Source organism: Ranitomeya variabilis, chromosome 1 (genome assembly GCF_051348905.1).
Source record: "Ranitomeya variabilis isolate aRanVar5 chromosome 1, aRanVar5.hap1, whole genome shotgun sequence".
Lineage (NCBI taxonomy): Eukaryota > Metazoa > Chordata > Amphibia > Anura > Dendrobatidae > Ranitomeya > Ranitomeya variabilis.
The window spans coordinates 388,856,520-388,877,215 of NC_135232.1; the positions used below are offsets into that span (position 1 = coordinate 388,856,520).

Sequence of the window (20,696 nt, forward strand, 5' to 3'; positions counted from 1 at the left end):
CCTTCGGGCGTATTAAATGCAGTTTTCCATTCATCTCCCTGCTTAATGCGCACAAGGTTGTACGCACCACGAAGATCTATCTTGGTGAACCACTTGGCACCTTTAATCCGGGCAAACAAGTCCGACAACAGAGGCAAAGGATACTGAAATTTAACAGTGATTTTATTCAGAAGCCGATAGTCAATACAAGGTCTCAAAGATCCGTCCTTCTTGGCCACAAAAAAGAATCCCGCACCAAGAGGGGAAGAGGATGGACGGATATGCCCCTTCTCCAGAGACTCCTTGATATACGAACGCATTGCGGTATGCTCAGGTACAGACAGATTAAATAGTCTTCCCTTAGGAAATTTACTACCTGGAATCAAATCTATGGCGCAGTCACAGTCCCTATGAGGAGGCAGAGCACTGGACCTGGACTCGCTGAATACATCCTGATAATCAGACAAATACTCAGGAACTTCCGAAGGAGTAGAGGAAGCAATAGACACCGGCGGGGAATCACCATGAATTCCCTGACAGCCCCAACTTGACACAGACATTGCCTTCCAATCCAAGACTGGATTATGGGCCTGTAACCATGGCAGACCCAAAACGACCAAATCATGCATTTTATGCAGAACAAGAAAACGAATCACCTCCCGATGTTCAGGAGTCATGCACATGGTTACCTGTGTCCAAAACTGCGGTTTATTTTCCGCCAATGGCGTAGCATCAATACCTCTAAGAGGGATAGGATTTACCAAAGGCTCAAGAACAAAACCACAGCGCTTGGCAAATGACAGATCCATAAGACTCAGGGCAGCACCTGAATCCACAAACGCCATAACAGGGTAGGAAGACAATGAGCAAATTAAAGTCACAGACAAAATAAATTTAGGTTGCAAATTACCAATGGCAACAGGGCTAACAACCCTTGTTAGGCGTTTAGAGCATGCTGATATAACATGTGTAGAATCACCACAGTAAAAACACAACCCATTCTGACGTCTATGATTTTTCCGTTCATTTCTAGTCTGAATTCTATCACATTGCATTAAATCAGGTGTTTGTTCAGACAACACCACCAGAGGATTAGCAGTTTTGCGCTCCCGCAAACGCCGGTCAATTTGAATAGCCAGCGCCATGGAATCATTCAGACTTGTAGGAATGGAGAAACCCACCATCACATTCTTAATGGCTTCAGAAAGGCCATTTCTGAAATTTGCGGCCAGAGCACACTCATTCCACTGAGTAAGCACGGACCATTTCCGAAATTTTTGGCAATACACTTCAGCTTCATCCTGGCTCTGAGAAATAGCCAGCAAGGCTTTTTCTGCCTGAATTTCAAGATTGGGTTCCTCGTAAAGCAATCCGAGCGCCAGAAAAAACGCATCAATATTTGCCAATGCCGGATCTCCTGGCGCTAGCGAGAAGGCCCAATCCTGAGGGTCGCCCCGTAAGAAAGAGATAACAATTTTAACTTGCTGAGCTGAGTCTCCAGACGAACGGGGTCTCAGAGATAGAAACAATTTACAATTATTCCTGAAATTCCTAAACTTAAATCGGTCTCCAGAGAACAGTTCGGAATAGGTATTTTAGGTTCAGACATTGGACTACTGGTAACAAAATCTTGTATGCCCTGCACACGAGCAGCAAGCTGATCCACACTTGTAATCAAGGTCTGGACATTCATGTCTGCAGCAAGCACAAGCCACTCAGAGGTAAAGGGGAGGAACAAAGAGAGGAAACAAAGAAAAAAAAAAAAAACTCAGAATTTCCTTTTTTATTATCCCACTTCTGCAATGCATTAAACATTCAACTTTGGCCTGGCATACTGTTATGACCCCAATGGCAGAGGGTCTCAAAAGTACATACCAAGTCTGCAAACATAAAAAACCAGCTCATAGGGCAGTGGTAACTGGGCTAACCGTATATCTAATCCTAGCACCACAAATAGCAGCAGCCGGGGAACGTGCCTACGTTGGTTCTAGATGTCTCGCGCCAGCCGGAGAACTAACTAACCCTAGAAGGGAAAAGATAGACCTTTCTTGCCTCCAGAGAAAAGACCCCAAAAGTTGGATACAAGCCCCCCACAAATAATAACGGTGAGGTAAGGAGAAAAGACAAACGTAAGAATGAACTAGATATTTAGCAAAGAGAGGCCCACTGACTAATAGCAGAATATAGTAAGATGACTTATACGGTCAGCAAAAACCCTATCAAAATTTCCACGCTGGATATTCAAGAACCCCCGAACCGTCTAACGGCCCGGGGGGAGAATACCAGCCCCCTAGAGCTTCCAGCAAAATCAGGAATCACATTTAGTACAAGCTGGACAGAAAATAAGAGCATACAAATAACCAAAAAACAAGGAAGCACGACTTAGCTTAATTTTGCAAGAACCCGGACCAGCAGACAGGAGCAAACAGAAAGGATCTGATTACAACGATGCCAGGCACTGGACTGAGAATCCAGGAAGCTTATATAGCAACACCCCTGGACTAACGACCCAGGTGGGAGCCAAACTGAGAAAGACAATCCCAGAGTCATATCACCAGTGACCACAAGAGGGAGCCAAAAAAGTCTAATTCACAACAGGGTACTAACTGGAGAGTTTCTTATATATACTAAAGGCACATTCCTGTGTTGGCCTATGATAGTGCCCCATCCACCACACTCTTACTCAGCAGAGGTGCCGAAATGAGTGATATAACCCTATATTTGCACCTGTCTGAACGCCTACCTAGCTGCGGAGGTTGGCACCCTAAGGTAACGAGAGATGGCGCCCCCGCTCGTGCGTCGACTATCCCTTCGCTCCTCTCTGACCCTAAAACACGTTCAGTCACAAAAAGAGGGCCGAATGGCCTGTATCCAATATGTATACACAGTAGAACCAAAAAATGGAAAAAGTGATGTGACAAAAGGAAATAGTTCAGACAAGAGCAATTCATTCATACCAGATGCCAGGGATACATACCCCCATACTCGTTAGAGTACCCTAAGAACCAAGGACAAAAGATAATTTACTGATATCTGGATGTTATTTAGCACCAAACCAACATATGACTAATTACAAATACACATATCTGGTACACACACATCAAATACCAATCAAATATTATTGTGTATAATTATTGACCCTACCATGGATAAATGGCAGATATTTTCCTTCTAAAGATGATGATAGCCACACAATAAGAGATTAATTATGATGTTCTTTTGCTGAAATGCTGTGTTACTTCTACGCCAGATGTAATAGGTCATACACCTTCCTAAAAGTTTATTCTGCCAAAAGTCTTGGGGATCATCAAGATGTTTTTTGGCAAAACTGAGACGAGCGTTCATGTTCTTATTGCTCAGCAGTGGTTTTCATCTTAGAACTCCAGGCAGGCCATTTTTGCCCAGTTTCTTTCTTATGGTGGAGTCATGAACACTGACCTCAACTGAGGCGAGTGAGGCCTGCAGCTCTTTGGATATTGTTGGGGGGTCTTTTGTGACCTCTTGGATGAATTGTCGCTGCGCTCTTGGGGTAATTTTGGTAGACCAGCCATTCCTGGGAAGGTTCACCACTGTTCCATGATTTGAATATTTGTGGATAATGGCTCTCACTGTGGTTTGCTGGAGTCCCATAGCTTTAGAAATGGTTTTATAACCGTTTTCAGACTGATAGATCTCAATTATTTTGCTTCTCATTTGTTCCAGAATTTCTTTGGTTTGTGGCATGATGTTTAACTTTTGTGGTTCCTTTGGTCTAATTCAGGCAGGTCCTATTTAAGTGATTTCTTGATTGAGAACAGGTGTGGCAGTAATCAGGCCTGTGTGGCTAGGGGTTGTGGCAGTTACTACAGTCACCCAGAAATGAAGCCTCATCAGTGACATCTGTTTCAGAGTCTGGGCTAGTTCCTGCTCTAATGAGCATGCATCATTTGTCAATTCCAATGTATGCTTGCTCAGTATGGGGTTCTCAAACAAAGCATCATCAAACAGGTGAAAAAAAATAAAGCAGCTAGAGTAATGAGGGAACTATAGGGACTTTTCAATTAAATAAAATTAGAAAATAGATTTGATTATGACATTTAATAGATAGACATTTAGGATTAAAATAAATGTTAGTTTCAGACCACCACTTTAAGCTTCACTATATGACGTCTTGCTTTTTTATGTCTGTAAGGCCATGTTCACACCTTGAATAAAATGTTGCTGTTTTTTCAGCACATTTTCTCCAGGTGTCTGCACCAAGCTATGCAATTATAATTTTTCCTGATTATTGCATTTATGCTACATTTTTTATTCATTTCCCCCTTATTTGATATGCTTTTGATGCAGATTTGAAGCAGTACTTTTAATGTGTTTTTTTTATAGAACAGAAAAACTTTTATTTTGCACTTAAAAAAGAAACTGTGTTTTTTCCATGGGTACAAAAAGCACCAAAGCCACACAGTTCAACAGCGTTTTTAGATGAACTTTGCGAAGGCATTTTCATGAAATCAAATCTACTTTGCGTGGACAGTTAAAAGCAGCAGAATTTCTGAGCAAAGAAAGAAATGCAGCAGAAAAAAAGCAGCATTTATGCTACTTATAAACATGGTCTAAATGTCCAAGTAATATGGATGTGATTTCATGAAAACTCCTGTGCACAAAACACTGAGCATCTAAAGACGTTGTTCAACTGGACAGTTTTTGTGCATGTTAAAAGAACACAGTTGCATTTTTAAGTGCAGAATCAAAGCTTTTCTGTACTATAAAAAATCGTAAAAACGTTGCTTCAAATCTACACCAAAACATATCAAATCAGAGGGAAAAGGCATAAAAAATCACAGTAAAAATGGAATCAATATTCAGTGAAGATTATTGTTGTGTAGAATAGTGCAGATACCTGCAGAAAACATGCATATAAAAAGCAGCAGAAATAAGCAGAGATTTCCCTATTGCCTCAGTGTTCCATTTTTATGGCTTTAATAGAGAAAAAACCAAACTCACAGGCTTTTACGCTATTTACCGATCACTTTAAAAACACTCTCCACTGTTTTGTATGGGTTGTTACATTTAGGCTAGTTTCACATTTGCGTTTAAAAACGCAGCGTTTAAAACGCAAACGCAGGTGGTGAAAAAACGCATGTAAACGCGTGCAAACGCTGCGTTTTTTAGACGCATGCGTTTTCTCATGCGGTAAAAAAACCGCGGCGTTTTGACGCGTTTACATGCGTTTTTTCCTGCGTTTGCGTTTTTGAAACGCATGCTGAGAAGTGTGTGACAGCTGCCAATCATCAAAATTAGGGTTGAGCGAAACAGATCGGCCAATTTCAAAAGTCACCGACTTTTGGCAAAGTCGGGTTTCTTTTTTTATATATATATATATATATATATATATATATATATATATATCTAATATATAATTGCCTAGAATACTACTTCCTGCAATTTGTGCCAACTTCCGTGGCTTTGTCCGGAGCTAATGTCCGGAGATAATGTCCGGAGATAAGTGACGTCACCAGTGTCCTACACCCAGGCAGAGCACAGGGGCCCCAGGCAGCATATGGGGCCCCAGGCAGAGCACAGTGGCCCCAGGCAGAGCACAGGGGCCCCAGGCAGCATATGGGGCCCCAGGCAGAGTACAGTGGTCCCAGGCAGAGCACAGGGGCCCCAGGCAGCCTATGGGGCCCCAGGCAGAGCACAGTGGCCCCAGGCAGAGCACAGGGGCCCCAGGCAGCATATGGGGCCCCAGGCAGAGCACAGGGGCCCCAGGCAGCATATGGGGCCCCAGGTAGAGCACAGTGGCCCCAGGCAGAGCACAGGGGCCCCAGGCAGAACATGGGGCCCCAGGCAGAGCACAGGGGCCCCAGGCAGAGCACAGGGGCCCCAGGCAGCATATGGGGCCCCAGGCAGAGCACAGGGGCCCCAGGCAGCATATGGGGCCCCAGGCAGAGCACAGGGGCCCCAGGCAGAGCACAGTGGCCCCAGGCAGAGCACAGGGGCCCCAGGCAGAACATGGGGCCCCAGGCAGAGCACAGGGGCCCCAGGCAGAGCACAGGGGCCCCAGGCAGCATATGGGGCCCCAGGCAGAGCACAGTGGTCCCAGGCAGAGCACAGGGGCCCCAGGCAGCCTATGGGGCCCCAGGCAGAGCACAGGGGCCCCAGGCAGCATATGGGGCCCCAGGCAGAGCACAGGGGCCCCAGGCAGCATATGGGGCCCCAGGTAGAGCACAGTGGCCCCAGGCAGAGCACAGGGGCCCCAGGCAGAACATGGGGCCCCAGGCAGAGCACAGGGGCCCCAGGCAGAGCACAGGGGCCCCAGGCAGAGCACAGGGGCCCCAGGCAGAGCACAGGGGCCCCAGGCAGCATATGGGGCCCCAGGCAGAGCACAGGGGCCCCAGGCAGCATATGGGGCCCCAGGCAGAGCACAGTGGCCCCAGGCAGAGCACAGGGGCCCCAGGCAGAACATGGGGCCCCAGGCAGAGCACAGGGGCCCCAGGCAGAGCACAGGGGCCCCAAGCAGCATATGGGACCCCAGGCAGAGCACAGGGGCCCCAGGCAGCATATGGGGCCCCAGGCAGAGCACAGTGGCCCCAGGCAGCATATGGGGCCCCAGGCAGAGCACAGTGGCCCCAGGCAGAGCACAGGGGCCCCAGGCAGCATATGGGGCCCCAGGCAGAGCACAGTGGTCCCAGGCAGAGCACAGGGGCCCCAGGCAGCTTATGGGGCCCCAGGCAGAGCACAGTGGCCCCAGGCAGAACATGGGGCCCCAGGCAGAGCACAGTGGCCCCAGGCAGAGCACAGGGGCCCCAGGCAGAACATGGGGCCCCAGGCAGAGCACAGGGGCCCCAGGCAGAGCACAGGGGCCCCAGGCAGCATATGGGGCCCCAGGCAGAGCACAGGGGCCCCAGGCAGCATATGGGGCCCCAGGCAGAGCACAGTGGCCCCAGGCAGAGCACAGGGGCCCCAGGCAGCATATGGGGCCCCAGGCAGAGCACAGTGGTCCCAGGCAGAGCACAGGGGCCCCAGGCAGCCTATGGGGCCCCAGGCAGAGCACAGTGGCCCCAGGCAGAACATGGGGCCCCAGGCAGAGCACAGGGGCCCCAGGCAGAGCACAGGGGCCCCAGGCAGCATATGGGGCCCCAGGCAGAGCACAGTGGTCCCAGGTAGAGCACAGGGGCCCCAGGCAGCCTATGGGGCCCCAGGCAGAGCACAGGGGCCCCAGGCAGCATATGGGGCCCCAGGCAGAGCACAGGGGCCCCAGGCAGAGCACAGTGGCCCCAGGCAGAGCACAGGGGCCCCAGGCAGAACATGGGGCCCCAGGCAGAGCACAGGGGCCCCAGGCAGAGCACAGGGGCCCCAGGCAGCATATGGGGCCCCAGGCAGAGCACAGGGGCCCCAGGCAGCATATGGGGCCCCAGGCAGAGCACAGCGATATTTTGGACCACTGTGCGGTGTTTCAGACCCCCTGTGTGATGTCTGGGGCCCTGTTCTTAAGTATATTAAAGATTAAAGTAACGTATATTAAAGTATATTATAGATCAAATTTGACACGTTTATGAGCACCATTGAGTGATATACTCAAGAATGACATAATTTTTCAACATTTTATGGTTTCAAACTGTAAACACTCAGAGTTTTTTTTACTTCAACCAGAAAACCTTAACGGTTCATAAAAAACTTGACTGTTCAGGATATGATAAAAGTCATAGTATTCTGAATCTTTAACTTATAAAGATACCTTTACATGGGGTGATTATTGGTTCCAGAGAGGCTTTCGGCCGATAATCGTACACATGGCTGGTGACAGGACAATACAATATAAACGTTCAAAGGTAAACACTGATAACATTAAAATCTAATATATAATTGCCTAGAATACTACTTCCGGCAATTTGTGCCAACTTCCGTGGCTTTGTCCGGAGATAAGTGACGTCACCAGCGTCCTACACCCGCTCAGGGTGGACAAAGATATATGCCTTCATGGTGCGCGGCACTTTTCTGATTGGTTGCTGCGTTAAAACGCAGCGGCAAAAAACGCAAATGTGAAACCAGCCTTACAGATATACCAAATATGTCTGTTTTTTTATTATTTTTTAGTAATTTTATATTAAGATAAAAATCAGACTTTCATTTCACCTCTAAAACACAGGTATACATAAATCCACTGGTATATAGAGATGTGTCTCTACGTACCAGTACTGTATAATCTGCCTGTAATTCAGGAGAATACAATGCACATTCAAGTACATTCTCTCACATTGTCAGTGCAACCTTTCGCTCATAGTTTCTGCTGCTGCTTCCAATGATGTAGACTGGGTGTTTGAATCCCGGTGAGATCAGATCTCAGGAAAAGAGAACTGTTTATTTAATTGAATGTAAGTATGTAGTGAGATGTGGGCCCTGGCTCCCAGATTCATGGGAGGAAGAGGTACGAAGCAGTGAAGACAGTAGTAAAGGAGATATTGCACAGAGTGAGTGAAAGTCGGGACATAGCACTGACTGCCCTGGTCTATGGAACAGCTCCCTCAAAACTGAAAGAGTCCAGCTGGATCCGAGATGGTTGAGAGCCACATATATACAATATTTGATGCTTACTGCAGTGGAGATTCTTACTGCACATCCTCACAGGTTCCTGTCCTAACATTCTAAGTCACTTTTCTGTCAATTTACCAGGACAGCAGCCATGTTAATGATATAGTGATACCTTACCTGAGAAAATTATTGTGGTTTTCTAGTTAAATAAATGTATGAACTTATGAGGACATTTCCTTTAGATATTTATTTTTGTATGCTCCTGGAGAACACCATTAAGTCGGGTCATGATCTTAGAACCATATTTATTCTCCACTTCAATGGCACAACATTGGTAGACCCTAGATCATTACAGATCTCCACCTAGTGCCGCTTTCACCTGCTTGACTGACAGCCTCTATGCTGTGTGACTTCAGGAAAAGGAGCCATCAGTCAAGCAGGAAGAGGTAGTGCTGTGGGGGATAGAGCTGTTGTGACAGAGGCTTTAGCTCTACAATAGCTCGTCAGCCTCATTTGCATATCAATTCAATTGCTGATTTCTCCATATCAGAGGAACAGACTGACTTGCTGACTTGTCTTTGAAAGAGCTAAATGCAGATATAAATAATTTGGGCTGTGAAATCATGTTGCCAGATTCCCCTACATTTGCCTTATGGTAAGAAATTGTGTAAACCAAATCTTTATGTGAAACTTAGAAAACCAAATACCACTTGCTATCACATGTTGAATTAAACTGGATGTGTAGAAACCAAAGTCCCTGGGTAGGTTACACTGGATGCTATGGCGAAGTCATCATGCTATGTATCTGGGTATATATAGTCCTCTTGCAGCCTTGTCCATTATCATCACCCACAAAAATCCACAAATCGACTTCATAGAATCATAGAAAGGTAGAGTTGGAAGGGACCTCTAGGGTCATCGTGTCCAATCCCCTGCTCAATGCAGTACTCACTAAAATATCTCAGACAGATGTCTGTCCAGCCTCTGTTTGATGACTTCCTTTGAAGGAGAACTCACCACCTCTCGTGGCAGCCTGATCACCCTCACTGTCAAATTGTTTTTTCTAATATCTAATCTGTATCTTCTCTGCCTCCTAAGCCTTGATTTAAAAAAAGAACATAGACATTAAAATTGTTCTGCACTAGGGTTGAGCGAAACGGATTGTTAATTTTCAAAAGTCGCCGACTTTTGGCAAAGTCGGGTTTCGTGAAACCCGACCCGACTCCAGCGTGGGATCGGCCACGTGGTCGGCGATCTTGGCGCCAAAGTCGCGTTTTGTATGACGCCTTCCCCGCCATTTTTTCAGCCAATTAAGGAGTGCGGGCAGCGTGATGACATAGGTTCCGGCCTGGTTTCTGCGGCGTCATAGAGCCATATTACCGTTTGGGCTGCAGTGATTTCCGAAGTCAAACACAACACATGCTTTGCACGGAGAGAGAGAGAGAGAGAGAGAGAGAGAGAGAGAGAGAGAGAGAGAGAGAGAGAGAGAGACTGAGACTAAATAATCCACATTGACTTGCATTGGGTCTAGTGTTCCGGTCCGGAACCCGACTTTACAGCAGAATCGGCCGATTTCACGCGATCCGACTTTCGAGAAGGTCGGGTTTCACAAAACCCAACTCGACCCTAAAAAAGCTAAAGTCGCTCAACCCTATTCTGCACCATTATGCATTTATTTTTTGTATCCCCATGTTCCCTAGTTTTCAAAGCCTTTTACATGCAGCTGCTCATTCCAACTGCACATTGCAAACTACACTACAGGACTCTGCACCTGTGATGCTATGTCTTTACAAAGAGAGAAGCAGCCTGACGGTCCATCACCATTTCCTAGGGGGAATCAACGACAGGCTGAATTGTATCCTGTTTACTCAGAATCTTTTCCCTGAAATTACCAGTGCCAAAATTTCTTTTTAAACATTCACGTTTGGCAAAGGAGCCATATTTATGAAGGAGCTGACGTCGATATTTTATGGTCATGGCAGCTTAATGTTCGGAGTTTTGAGGGAAATGAATCACGTCTCATACACTGAGCTGTAACACATTTGTTTTCTAAACAAATTAACAAAGATAAATTAGCTTTGTTACTTAACCAGGCTTAGAGGACCACCGCAAATTTTTGGATCTTTCATCTTTTTATGAAATTAATTTGTTGGAAGCAAACAAAAAACACAATTCAGAATTTATGTTTGCATTTGTTTAATTTTCTTCTGATACTGCTGGCCTATAATAAATGGATATGCTTATATTACATATTTTGACAAATTTGGGGATCGTAAGTATGTGGCGGCTTTGTTACTATATGTGGCTTTTTATTAAATATATATATATTTTTTTAAGTGTTTTTTGTGTCACTAATAGATAACAAAAAAATCCAGTGGATAGATGATAACTATGACAGGTTTCTACAAAAGACAGTCCTGGGAACATGTATTTGCTCTCGGGCCATCTCCGTAATGTTAGTCCTATTGTTGGGCTAATGATTATGGCTACAAGGGAGTCCTTATTTTGCAGTGCCACGATTTTGGTGCTGAGAGTGTTTCAACGACGGCTGACAATGGCAACAGGAGTGCAGCCATGTCGGAAATATCTGTTGACCTCCCAACATCTTTTGTAAACCATAAGGCTTCATGCACACAAAGCACTGTTCAGAGAGCCATGTAAAGTCACTCTCAATCCGTACTATGTAGATGTAGGTTCTCTACATATTGCTGCATCGTTTTTACTTATGATACATAAACTTCTGTACGTGCAGAACTATAACACTGGTGTGTCCATGAGACCTTGTTAATGTTAACATAGGAGTTGCCAATATTAGTGATAAGTTTTACCATAGTAATTGGTCAAAAATAAAATAAAGCTCATTCAAATCCAGTTGTTTGAACTTTAACAAAACCATTTAATGGACATTTCCACAAGTTGAGCACTGACAATTTATGATTAGAAATATTTCATTTCTGAAAGTTTTATATAGCAAAATGGATTGCTCTGTAAACCTGTCAATGTATGAGCCAAAACCATAGTTAAAATGGAATTTAAGAAGCTGTAAGAGAAAAGCAGATGATGACAACAAAACAGATCGCAATTAAACTACAAGATCTGTAGCCAGTCCAATTATTAGATTAGCTTAAGGGAAGCACAACCTTTTTAGATCCAATGGTCATAATACAAGATAGAACCAACCCCATGGGCATGAATGCTACAAAAGTGTTACTTTCTGATACATTAACTGCATATTGAAAGTATGTGCCACAAATATCTAACACACACTGGTTCCATTTGTTGGGCTCCCACCTACCCCAGTTTTTACAGCCAGGGGCAGCTGCATTGGCAAGCTCCTGGTTGTAAAATTATTTAACAATAATGAACATTTCCTTCAGATAGAATTACATTGTGGGACATGACTGTACAGCGGACAGGTATGGGATATTGTTGTTTTTTTTATTTTAACTTTTTTTCAGAAGACAAAGGTCGTCATTTGGATTGAGCATATAATAAAGCTATTACAACACCATGTGTATTTATTTCATTAAAATACTTTTTTCCTAATCTGTGTGTGTTTTTTTTAACCCTTTATTAATATTGAATCAATAATGGATAGGTGTCTTATTGACACCTCTTCATTATTAACCAGGCTTAATGTCACCTTACATTAGCAAGGTGGCACTAACCCTTTATTACCCCATATCCCACCGCTACTTGGGAGTGGGAAGAGAGAGGCTAAGTGCCAGAATAGGCGCCTTTTCTGGGGTGGCTGGGGGCAGATGTTTTTAGCCGGGGGGGGCCAATAACCATGGTCCCTCTTTAGGCGGCTATTAGTATCTGCCCTCAGTCACTGTCTTTCCCACTCTGGCGGAGAAAATTGCGGGGGAGCCCACGCCAGTTTTTTCCATGATTTAACCCTTTATTTTAACACCTAGAGCTCCCAAATTTTGCACACAGACACTTATTACATTAAGGCCGACGTCACACTGGCGAGTTTTACGGACGTAAGAGCGCAGAAACTACGTCCGTAAAACTCGCATAACATACGGCACAATTATTCTCAATGGGGCTGCTCCTATTAGCCGTATATTACGGTTCAGTATTATACGGCTTTCTACGGCCGTACAAAATCGCAGCATGCTGCGTTTGTCAGCGTACTGCGCAAAAAAATCGCCAATGAAAGTCTATGGGGGCGAGAAAAATACGGATTCCACACGGACCAGCAGTGTGACTTGCGAGAAATACGCAGCGGTGTTAGTGAAAAGTCGGTAATTCAATTGCCGGCTTTTCATTTCTCCTGCACAAACCCGACAGGATATGAGACATGGTTTACATACAGTAAACCATCTCATATCCCCCTTTTTTTTGCATATTCCACACTACTAATGTTAGTAGTGTGTATGTGCAAAATTTCAGCGCTGTAGCTGCTAAAATAAAGGGTTAAATGGCGGAAAAAATTGGCGTGGGCTCCCGCGCAATTTTCTCCGCCAGAGCGGTAAAGCCAGTGACTGAGGGCAGATATTAATAGCCAGGAGAGGGTCCATGGTTATTGGCCCCCCCGTGGCTACAAACATCTGCCCCCAGCCACCCCAGAAAAGGCACATCTGGAAGATGCGCCTATTCTGGCACTTGGCCACTCTCTTCCCACTCCCTGTAGCGGTGGGATATGGGGTAATGAAGGGTTAATGTCACCTTGCTATTGGAAGGTGACATTAAGCCAGATTAATAACGGAGAGGCGTCAATTATGACACCTATCCATTATTAATCCAATTGTTTGAAAGGGTTAAAAAACACACACATGATTTAAAAGTATTTTAATGAAATAAACACAGCGGTTGTTGTAATAATTTATTGTTCTCTCAAATCCATTTGCAGTCCCTCGCTTGGCAACATAATAAACGCACAAGATACATACCTTCTGATGTACTGTCAGGTCCAACGATGTAATCCATCTGAAGGGGTTAACTAATATTACAGGCAGGAGCCCTGCTATAATGCAGCTGTGCTCCGTGCTTGTAATTCCCCTGCGAATGAATGAAATGCAGGTCATTGACCTACATTTCATTCATTCGCGGTGAGGCGCCCTCTGGTGGATGTCCTCATATGACCTGGAGCGTGGGAAAAGTTCCCAGGCTGCAGTTCATGAGAACATCCACCAGAGGGCGCCTCACCGCGAATGAATGAAATGTAGGTCAATGACCTACATTTCATTCATTCGCAGGGGAATTACAAGCACGGAGCACAGCTGCATTATAGCAGGGCTCCTGCCTGTAATATTAGTTAACCCCTTCAGATGGATTACATCGTTGGACCTGACAGTACATCAGAAGGTATGTATCTTGTGCGTTTATTACGTTGCCAAGCGAGGGACTGCAAATGGATTTGAGAGAACAATAAATTATTACAACAACCGCTGTGTTTATTTCATTAAAATACTTTTCAATCATGTGTGTGTGTGTTTTTTAACCCTTTCCTACAATTGGATTAATAATGGATAGGTGTCATAATTGACGCCTCTCCATCATTAATCTGGCTTAATGTCACCTTCCAATAGCAAGGTGGCATTAACCCTTTATTACCCCATATCCCACTGCTACAGGGAGTGGGAAGAGAGTGGCCAAGTGCCAGAATAGGCGCATCTTCCAGATGTGCCTTTTCTGGGGTGGCTGGGGGCAGATGTTTTTAGCCACGGGGGGGCCAATAACCATGGACCCTCTCCTGGCTATTAATATCTGCCCTCAGTCACTGGCTTTACCATTCTGGCGGAGAAAATTGCGCGGGAGCCCACGCCAATTTTTTCCGCCATTTAACCCTTTATTTTAGCAGCTACAGCGCTGAAATTTTGCACATACACACTACTAACATTAGTAGTGTGGAATATGCAAAAAAAAGGGGATATGAGATGGTTTACTGTATGTAATCATGTCTCATATCCTGTCGGGTTTGTGCAGGAGAAATGAAAAGCCGGCAATTGAATTACCGGCTGTTCACAGATATCGCGCTGATTGAAATCTAAATACAGAATATATATATATGTGTCACAATGACATATATATATATATATACTGTATATATGTTTTCCCGAACATTTGAGCACATAAATCCATTAGATGTCGGTTTTGCAAGCCTGCGCGAAAATCTCGCAGTACGGATGCCATACGGATTACATACGGAGGATGCCATGCGCAAAATACGCTGAAACACCCTGACTACGGATCACTATTTTGGGAACATTTCTCCGTATTACGGCCGTAGTACGGACGTATAATACGTGGCGTATTGTCTTACGCCAAGTGTGACGCCGGCCTAATAGTGAGGAATATGTAAAAAAAAGAAGGGATATGAGATGGTTTACTGTATGTAAACCATGTCTCATATCCTGTCGGGTTTGATAAGGAGATAGCAAAAGCCGGCAATTAAATTACCGGCTTCTCTGCTATCTAGCTCTGTATTACATATAAATATATATATGTGTGTTTCACTGATATATACAGTATATATCTACCTATACTATGTGTAAACATTTATTTTAGCTATTCTATTTTAACCTGTCAGTGTGATTTGACTGAATTACCGGCTTTTCTATAGAACACCGGTGCGCATTTCTCGCAAGTCACACGCATGGTCCGTGTGTAATCTGTATTTTTCTCGCCCCCATAGACTTTCATTGAGGATTTTTTTGCGCAATACGCTGACAAACGCAGCATGCTGCAATTTTCTCAGCCTGTAAAATACAGCTGCGAAATATATGGCAGATAGGAGCTGCCCCATAGAGAAACATTGGTTAGTGTGCAGTGCGTTTTTTTTGCCCCACTCATACGTCTGTATTCCTTTCTAGTGTGACCCCGGCCTAAGGCCGGTTTCACACGTCAGTGGCTCCGATACGTGTGGTGACAGTTTTCCCACGTACCGGAGACACTGACTCACGTAGACACATTAAAATCAATGTGTCTCTACACATGTCAGCATGTTTTCACGGACCGTGTGTCCGTTTGAAAAACACAGAGACATGTCAGTGTTCGTGGGAGCGCACGGATCACACGGACCCATTAAAGTCAATGGGTCCGTGTAAAACATGTACCGCACACGGATGCTCTTCGTGTGCCGTCCATGTGCCGTGCAGGAGACAGCGCTACAGTAAGCGCTGTCCCCCAGCTTGTGGTGCTGAAGCCGCCATTCATTTCTTCTCTCCAGCAGCGTTCGCTGGAGAGAAGGAATGAAAAATCATTGTTTTTTAAAAAAATTTCTGGTTAAAATCAAGTTCCCGGCAACCTCCCCCCTCCCACCCCCTGTGCGCCCGCCCGCTGGAAATAAAATACTCACCCAGCTCCCTCGATGCTTCCTCTCAGCGCCGCAGCTTGTCCTGTATGAGCGGTCACGTGGTGCCGCTCATTACAGTGATGAATATGCGGCTCCACCTCCCATACCCCACCCCTGGAGCTGCATATTCATCACTGTAATGAGCGGTACCACGTGACCGCTCATACAGGAAGAAGCTGCGGCGCTGAGCGGAAGCATCGAGGGAGCCGGGTGAGTATTTTATTTCCAGCGGGCGGGCGCGCAGGGGGTGGGAGGGGGGAGGTTGCGGGGAACTTGATTTTAACCAGAAAAAAACTAAAAAAGCAATGATTTTTCATTCCTTCTCTCCAGCGAACGCTGCTGGGAAGAAGGAATTAATTCCGGTTTCAGCATCAGATGCAGGGGACAGCGCTTATCTCTAGCGCTGTCTCCTGCACGGTCCATGTGGTCCTCAGTGGGCACACGGGCGGCACACGGCTGCCGCACGTGTGCCACACTGATGTGCCACGTGAGCACACGGACACATGGACACGGATAACTCCGGTACCGATTTTTCCGGTACCGGAATTATCTGGACGTGTGGGACAGGCCTAACATGTAGAGGTTCTTTAGCAGTTAGGGTATGTGCACACGTTACGGATTTTTTGCGTTTTTTCTTTGCACGTTTTTTCGGTGGTTTTTCCGCGGCAAAAATGCTTAAAAACGCTTACATTAAGCATCCCATCATTTTGAATGCATTCCGCAATTTTTGTGCACATGCTGCGTATTTTTCCGCGATAAAAACGCATTGCTGAAAAATACGCAGCATGTTAATTAATTTTGCGGATTTCCTGCTACTTAATGCAATGGGAAGCTCCAGAAAAAAACGCGAAAAATCCACACAAAAAGTGCAAAAAAAACGCGAGTAAAATGCGAGAAAAACACGTGCGGATTTTATGCAGAAAATCTCCGGTTTTGTTCAGGAAATTTCTGCATAAAATCGTGACTTGTGCACATATTCTTACAGTGTTTATTACATGGTTCAGTGACCCTGCTCTTGCAAATCCTAAAACCTCAGACACTGCAGACCTTTTGTTTGAGGGGATGAGTTATCCTTTTGACTACCACTATTGTCAGCAGGGATTTGGGAAGTCTATGACTTGAGCATTCTAAACATCAACCATATTGCTCAAATTTGCTTATAACCTCCCCATATCTCACACAGGATTTCTGTGCGTTGTGTACGCATTTGCTTATGTTTTCCATACTCGCAGAAGGCCACATGTGTACGCCATCAGTCTACAAGCTCATCTCCTGGATAGATGTTCTACAGATCTCTACTTGTTCACTCTGGCAGATCCATAATAGGACAACTATATTGGAAGGCCCATACTGTACTTCACTGGTACTTAGATTATATATTAAAATAAAAAGTGACATGGTTCATCACAAAATATAATATAGTGGCACCGTGCCAGAGAGCCTACAGATTTTCAGCAACTGAAATTGAGTATTTAAAATAGTGGTATAACATGGAGCCACTTTGCGGTATGTAAGCGAACTTCATTATGAGCATTTTCCTAATATTTTACAAGCATCATGGCGGCCTGTATTTTGTGAAATTACCTCTCTCAGCAACTAATTGTCCTGTTAGCATTGCAACACTTTTAAATGGGTTTTTCATTTCCATTGCTGCTCCAGGTATCTGTCATTGCCTGCAGTGTCGTCCTAACGTTGACAGCGCTGCAGCCAATTAGTGAGTTCAGCGGCTTGTGCCATGCACACAGAGAGAGCTGCTGAGTTTAGTGATTGGCTGCAGCGCTGTAAATGTGTTGTCAGAAGGAGCATCAACAGAGACTTGGCACTGGACCTGTAGAGAGTGAATAAAGCATATTTTTTGGCCCTTAAAATAAACTTCTCCTGGGGACACAACTTTATGGGAAACATCTTTAAGATAAGCAGTTTTAGAGCTTAAATGCAGTCATTTCACTTGTGTTATCGCTTGGATAGCTTATCAAACGGATATAATATTGACTAATGATATCTGGCTAGTAGAAAGTAAAAATGTCCCAGTCATGAAATAGTTACAGAAGGAACAACTGTAGAACCCTTTTTTTAGGCTACAAATGATTCATGTGTGGATGTGTGGTCAGGGCCCTTACTATTTTGGGAATGAATGTGTACTTGGGAATCCCCTAGTCTGTGAGCAGCTGGTGAATCACAATGGGGGGATTACGGACACAGAATACAAGTCATCTACAATCAAATCAATAGATGACCTCTGGGGAGACCTATTAAGCAAAATGTCAGAATTTGTAAAAGTACAGTATAGTGTGCAAGCGCACAGCAAATTAATTGTATTCTAGACACCTTTTTTTACCTCTCACCAAACAATTTAGACAATGCCTGCTTTGTAGTGTCTGGTAGAAGTATACATCAGCAGGAGCTTCCGACATATACAGAACCTCAAAACAGTGCAACTGTGTATTCATATACTGCACAGTATAAGTTCTATATCCTGCTTTCCCTATCTACTATTTACAGGGAGTATGTAAGCACAGAATGACCCCACAAACTTAGGACAGGTGCTCCCTTGGGGTGGCCAAAGAGTTCAGTGTACCTTCCCACCTTCTTGTTTTTCCAACTATCTCCACACTTCTCTTCTGGCTCCTGTAAAGCAAAAGATGTCAATCAAGGAAAAGGAGGATAGAGTTAGATGCCACTCAAAGGGTGTTCTGAGTGCCTGTGCAAAGGGTGTTCAGAGTGCCTGTACAAAGGGTGCTCCGAGTGCCTGTACAAAGGGTGCTCCGAGTGCCTGTCCAAAAGGTGCTCTGAGTGTCTGTCCAAACGGTGCTCTGAGTGCCTGTGCAAAGGGTGTTCAGAGTGCCTGTACAAAGGGTGTTCAGAGTGCCTGTACAAAGGGTGTTCAGAGTGCCTGTACAAAGGGTGTTCAGAGTGCCTGTACAAAGGGTGCTCTGAGTACCTGTGCAAAGGGTGCTCCGAGTGCCTGTACAAAGGGTGCTCCAAGTGCCTGTGCAAAGGGTGCTCCAAGTGCCTGTACAAAGGGTGTTCCGAGTGCCTGTGCAAAGGGTGTTCCCAGTGCCTGTACAAAGGGTGCTCCGAGTGCCTGTGCAAAGAGGGTTCCGAGTGCCTTGGCAAAGGGTGCTCTGAGTGCCTGTGCATAGGGTGCTCTGAGTGCCTGCACAAAGAGTGCTCCGAGTGCCTGCACAAAGAGTGCTCCGAGTGCATGTACAAAGGGTGCTCCAAGTGCCTGTACAAAGGGTGCTCTGAGTGCCTGTGCAAAGGGTGCTCTGAATGCCTGTGCAAAGGGTGCTCTGAGTGCCTCCGCAAAGGGTGCTCCGAGTGCCTTTACAAAGGGTGCTCCATGTGCCTGTACAAAGGGTGCTCTGAATGCCTGTTCAAAGGGTGCTCCGAGTGCCTGTGCAAAGGGTGCTCTGAGTGCCTGTGCAAAGGGTGCTCTGGGTGTCTGTGCTTGGTTTTAACAGTGACTTTTTGATGACGATCTTCTTTTAACTAATAAAGACGCAAAGTGACTCCTAACATAAACTGTCTTTCCCTGCTTAAGGATGTTTTTAGACATCTGAATTATACCCAAGCTTCTTCACTTTTACTGACCAGACATAGAGCACAACATCTTCTCTGGGTACTAATAAGTTCAGTAGCACAGAAACACGAGAGAGTAATGCAGACTATACAGTAATACTGGTGCTCAAATACTACCAAATCATCAACACAAATGTAAAATAACACAGACACTGGACCCGTGGAAGCGCACAAGCGCGAAATGGCCGTAGTCCTCTCCTCACTCCCCGCACCCTATCTCTCACCTGCCGCCTCTCCATGTAAAGGTCGTCATGTTGTGAAACTTCAATAAAAGGACAAACCACTATTTAGCAAGATCTTGGTGAGTGCCACTTTTTTCTTTTATTGCATCGGACTACCAAATTATGGTTGTCTGAAACTGGCTTTACTGTGTGAGACCCGAAAAGTGACTGAAGAACATAAAAATGTTATGTAACAATACTCATGTTCTTAAAGGGGTTGTCAAGCCAAGATAAACCATTTTTGGGTCGACATACTCCTTCAGACAGGTCAACCAAAATATTTAGGTTAATAGAAGGGGATCCCAAGTGGATGAACCCCTTTTACATTGTCAATATTTCCTAACAGGGAAGAAAGACAAGTACAGGTTAGAAGAAAGCATTTATCTTACCTTCTGTATTTACAATCCATGGAAGAAATTCAAAAGCAGATTTGTAGGCACATGTGTTATTTTCGAAAGTGCAAGACCCCTCAGAGACAGCGGCTCCTTCAGCAAAACCTGCCAATAAAAAGAAAAAAATTACAACTGCCAGTAAATTACTATTAGGCTGGGGTCACACATCCACATATAGGGTTTTCTCCACATCTGAGAAAATTGGTCCAATCATGCTAACCACACTCTGATCAGAGTTTGATTAGAGTATGATCCAATTTTCTCAGATGTGGAGAACCAAAAAAATAAAAAAAATTCTCCATGTTCTTCATTTAGTCTGTCCGTGATGTCATTTGAGTGCAATCCAATGCTTTCCACGGACCCATAGATAAGAATTATAGGAGGCATATCGAGCATTCTGAGATTTTTTTCTTTGCACCGACTTGGTCAGAGGAAAACATACGGACATGTGTTCAGCCCCATAGAATAACACTGGGATGAGTGCTATCAGTCAAAAATTCAGTCTTTATTTGAGGTCAGAAAGCACTGTTTGTTTGTTTTTATTTTGACCATACCTCCTTTTCAGAAGAAAAAAAAAGATTTATTGCTTGGAAATTTGGAGACATGTTGTCAGAAGTTTATAGAATAAAAGAATACATTTACATTTTACACAAAAATATACCTATAAAGAGAAAAATCAGACAAACTGAAAATTTTGCAGTGGTCTTTTAA

General features: G+C 44.8%; 1 protein-coding gene across 2 annotated transcripts in view; it reads right to left on the reverse strand.

Moving 5' to 3' along the window:
• MAMDC2 (MAM domain containing 2) overlaps nt 1–20,696 on the reverse strand; it is a 188,703-nt gene that overhangs the window by 124,089 nt on the left and 43,918 nt on the right. For both annotated transcript variants that reach the window (XM_077249066.1, XM_077249067.1), the window contains exon 2: nt 19,983–20,090. In XM_077249066.1, coding sequence (XP_077105181.1) covers nt 19,983–20,090 — 108 coding nt within the window. The remainder of the gene's footprint in view (nt 1–19,982; nt 20,091–20,696) is intronic.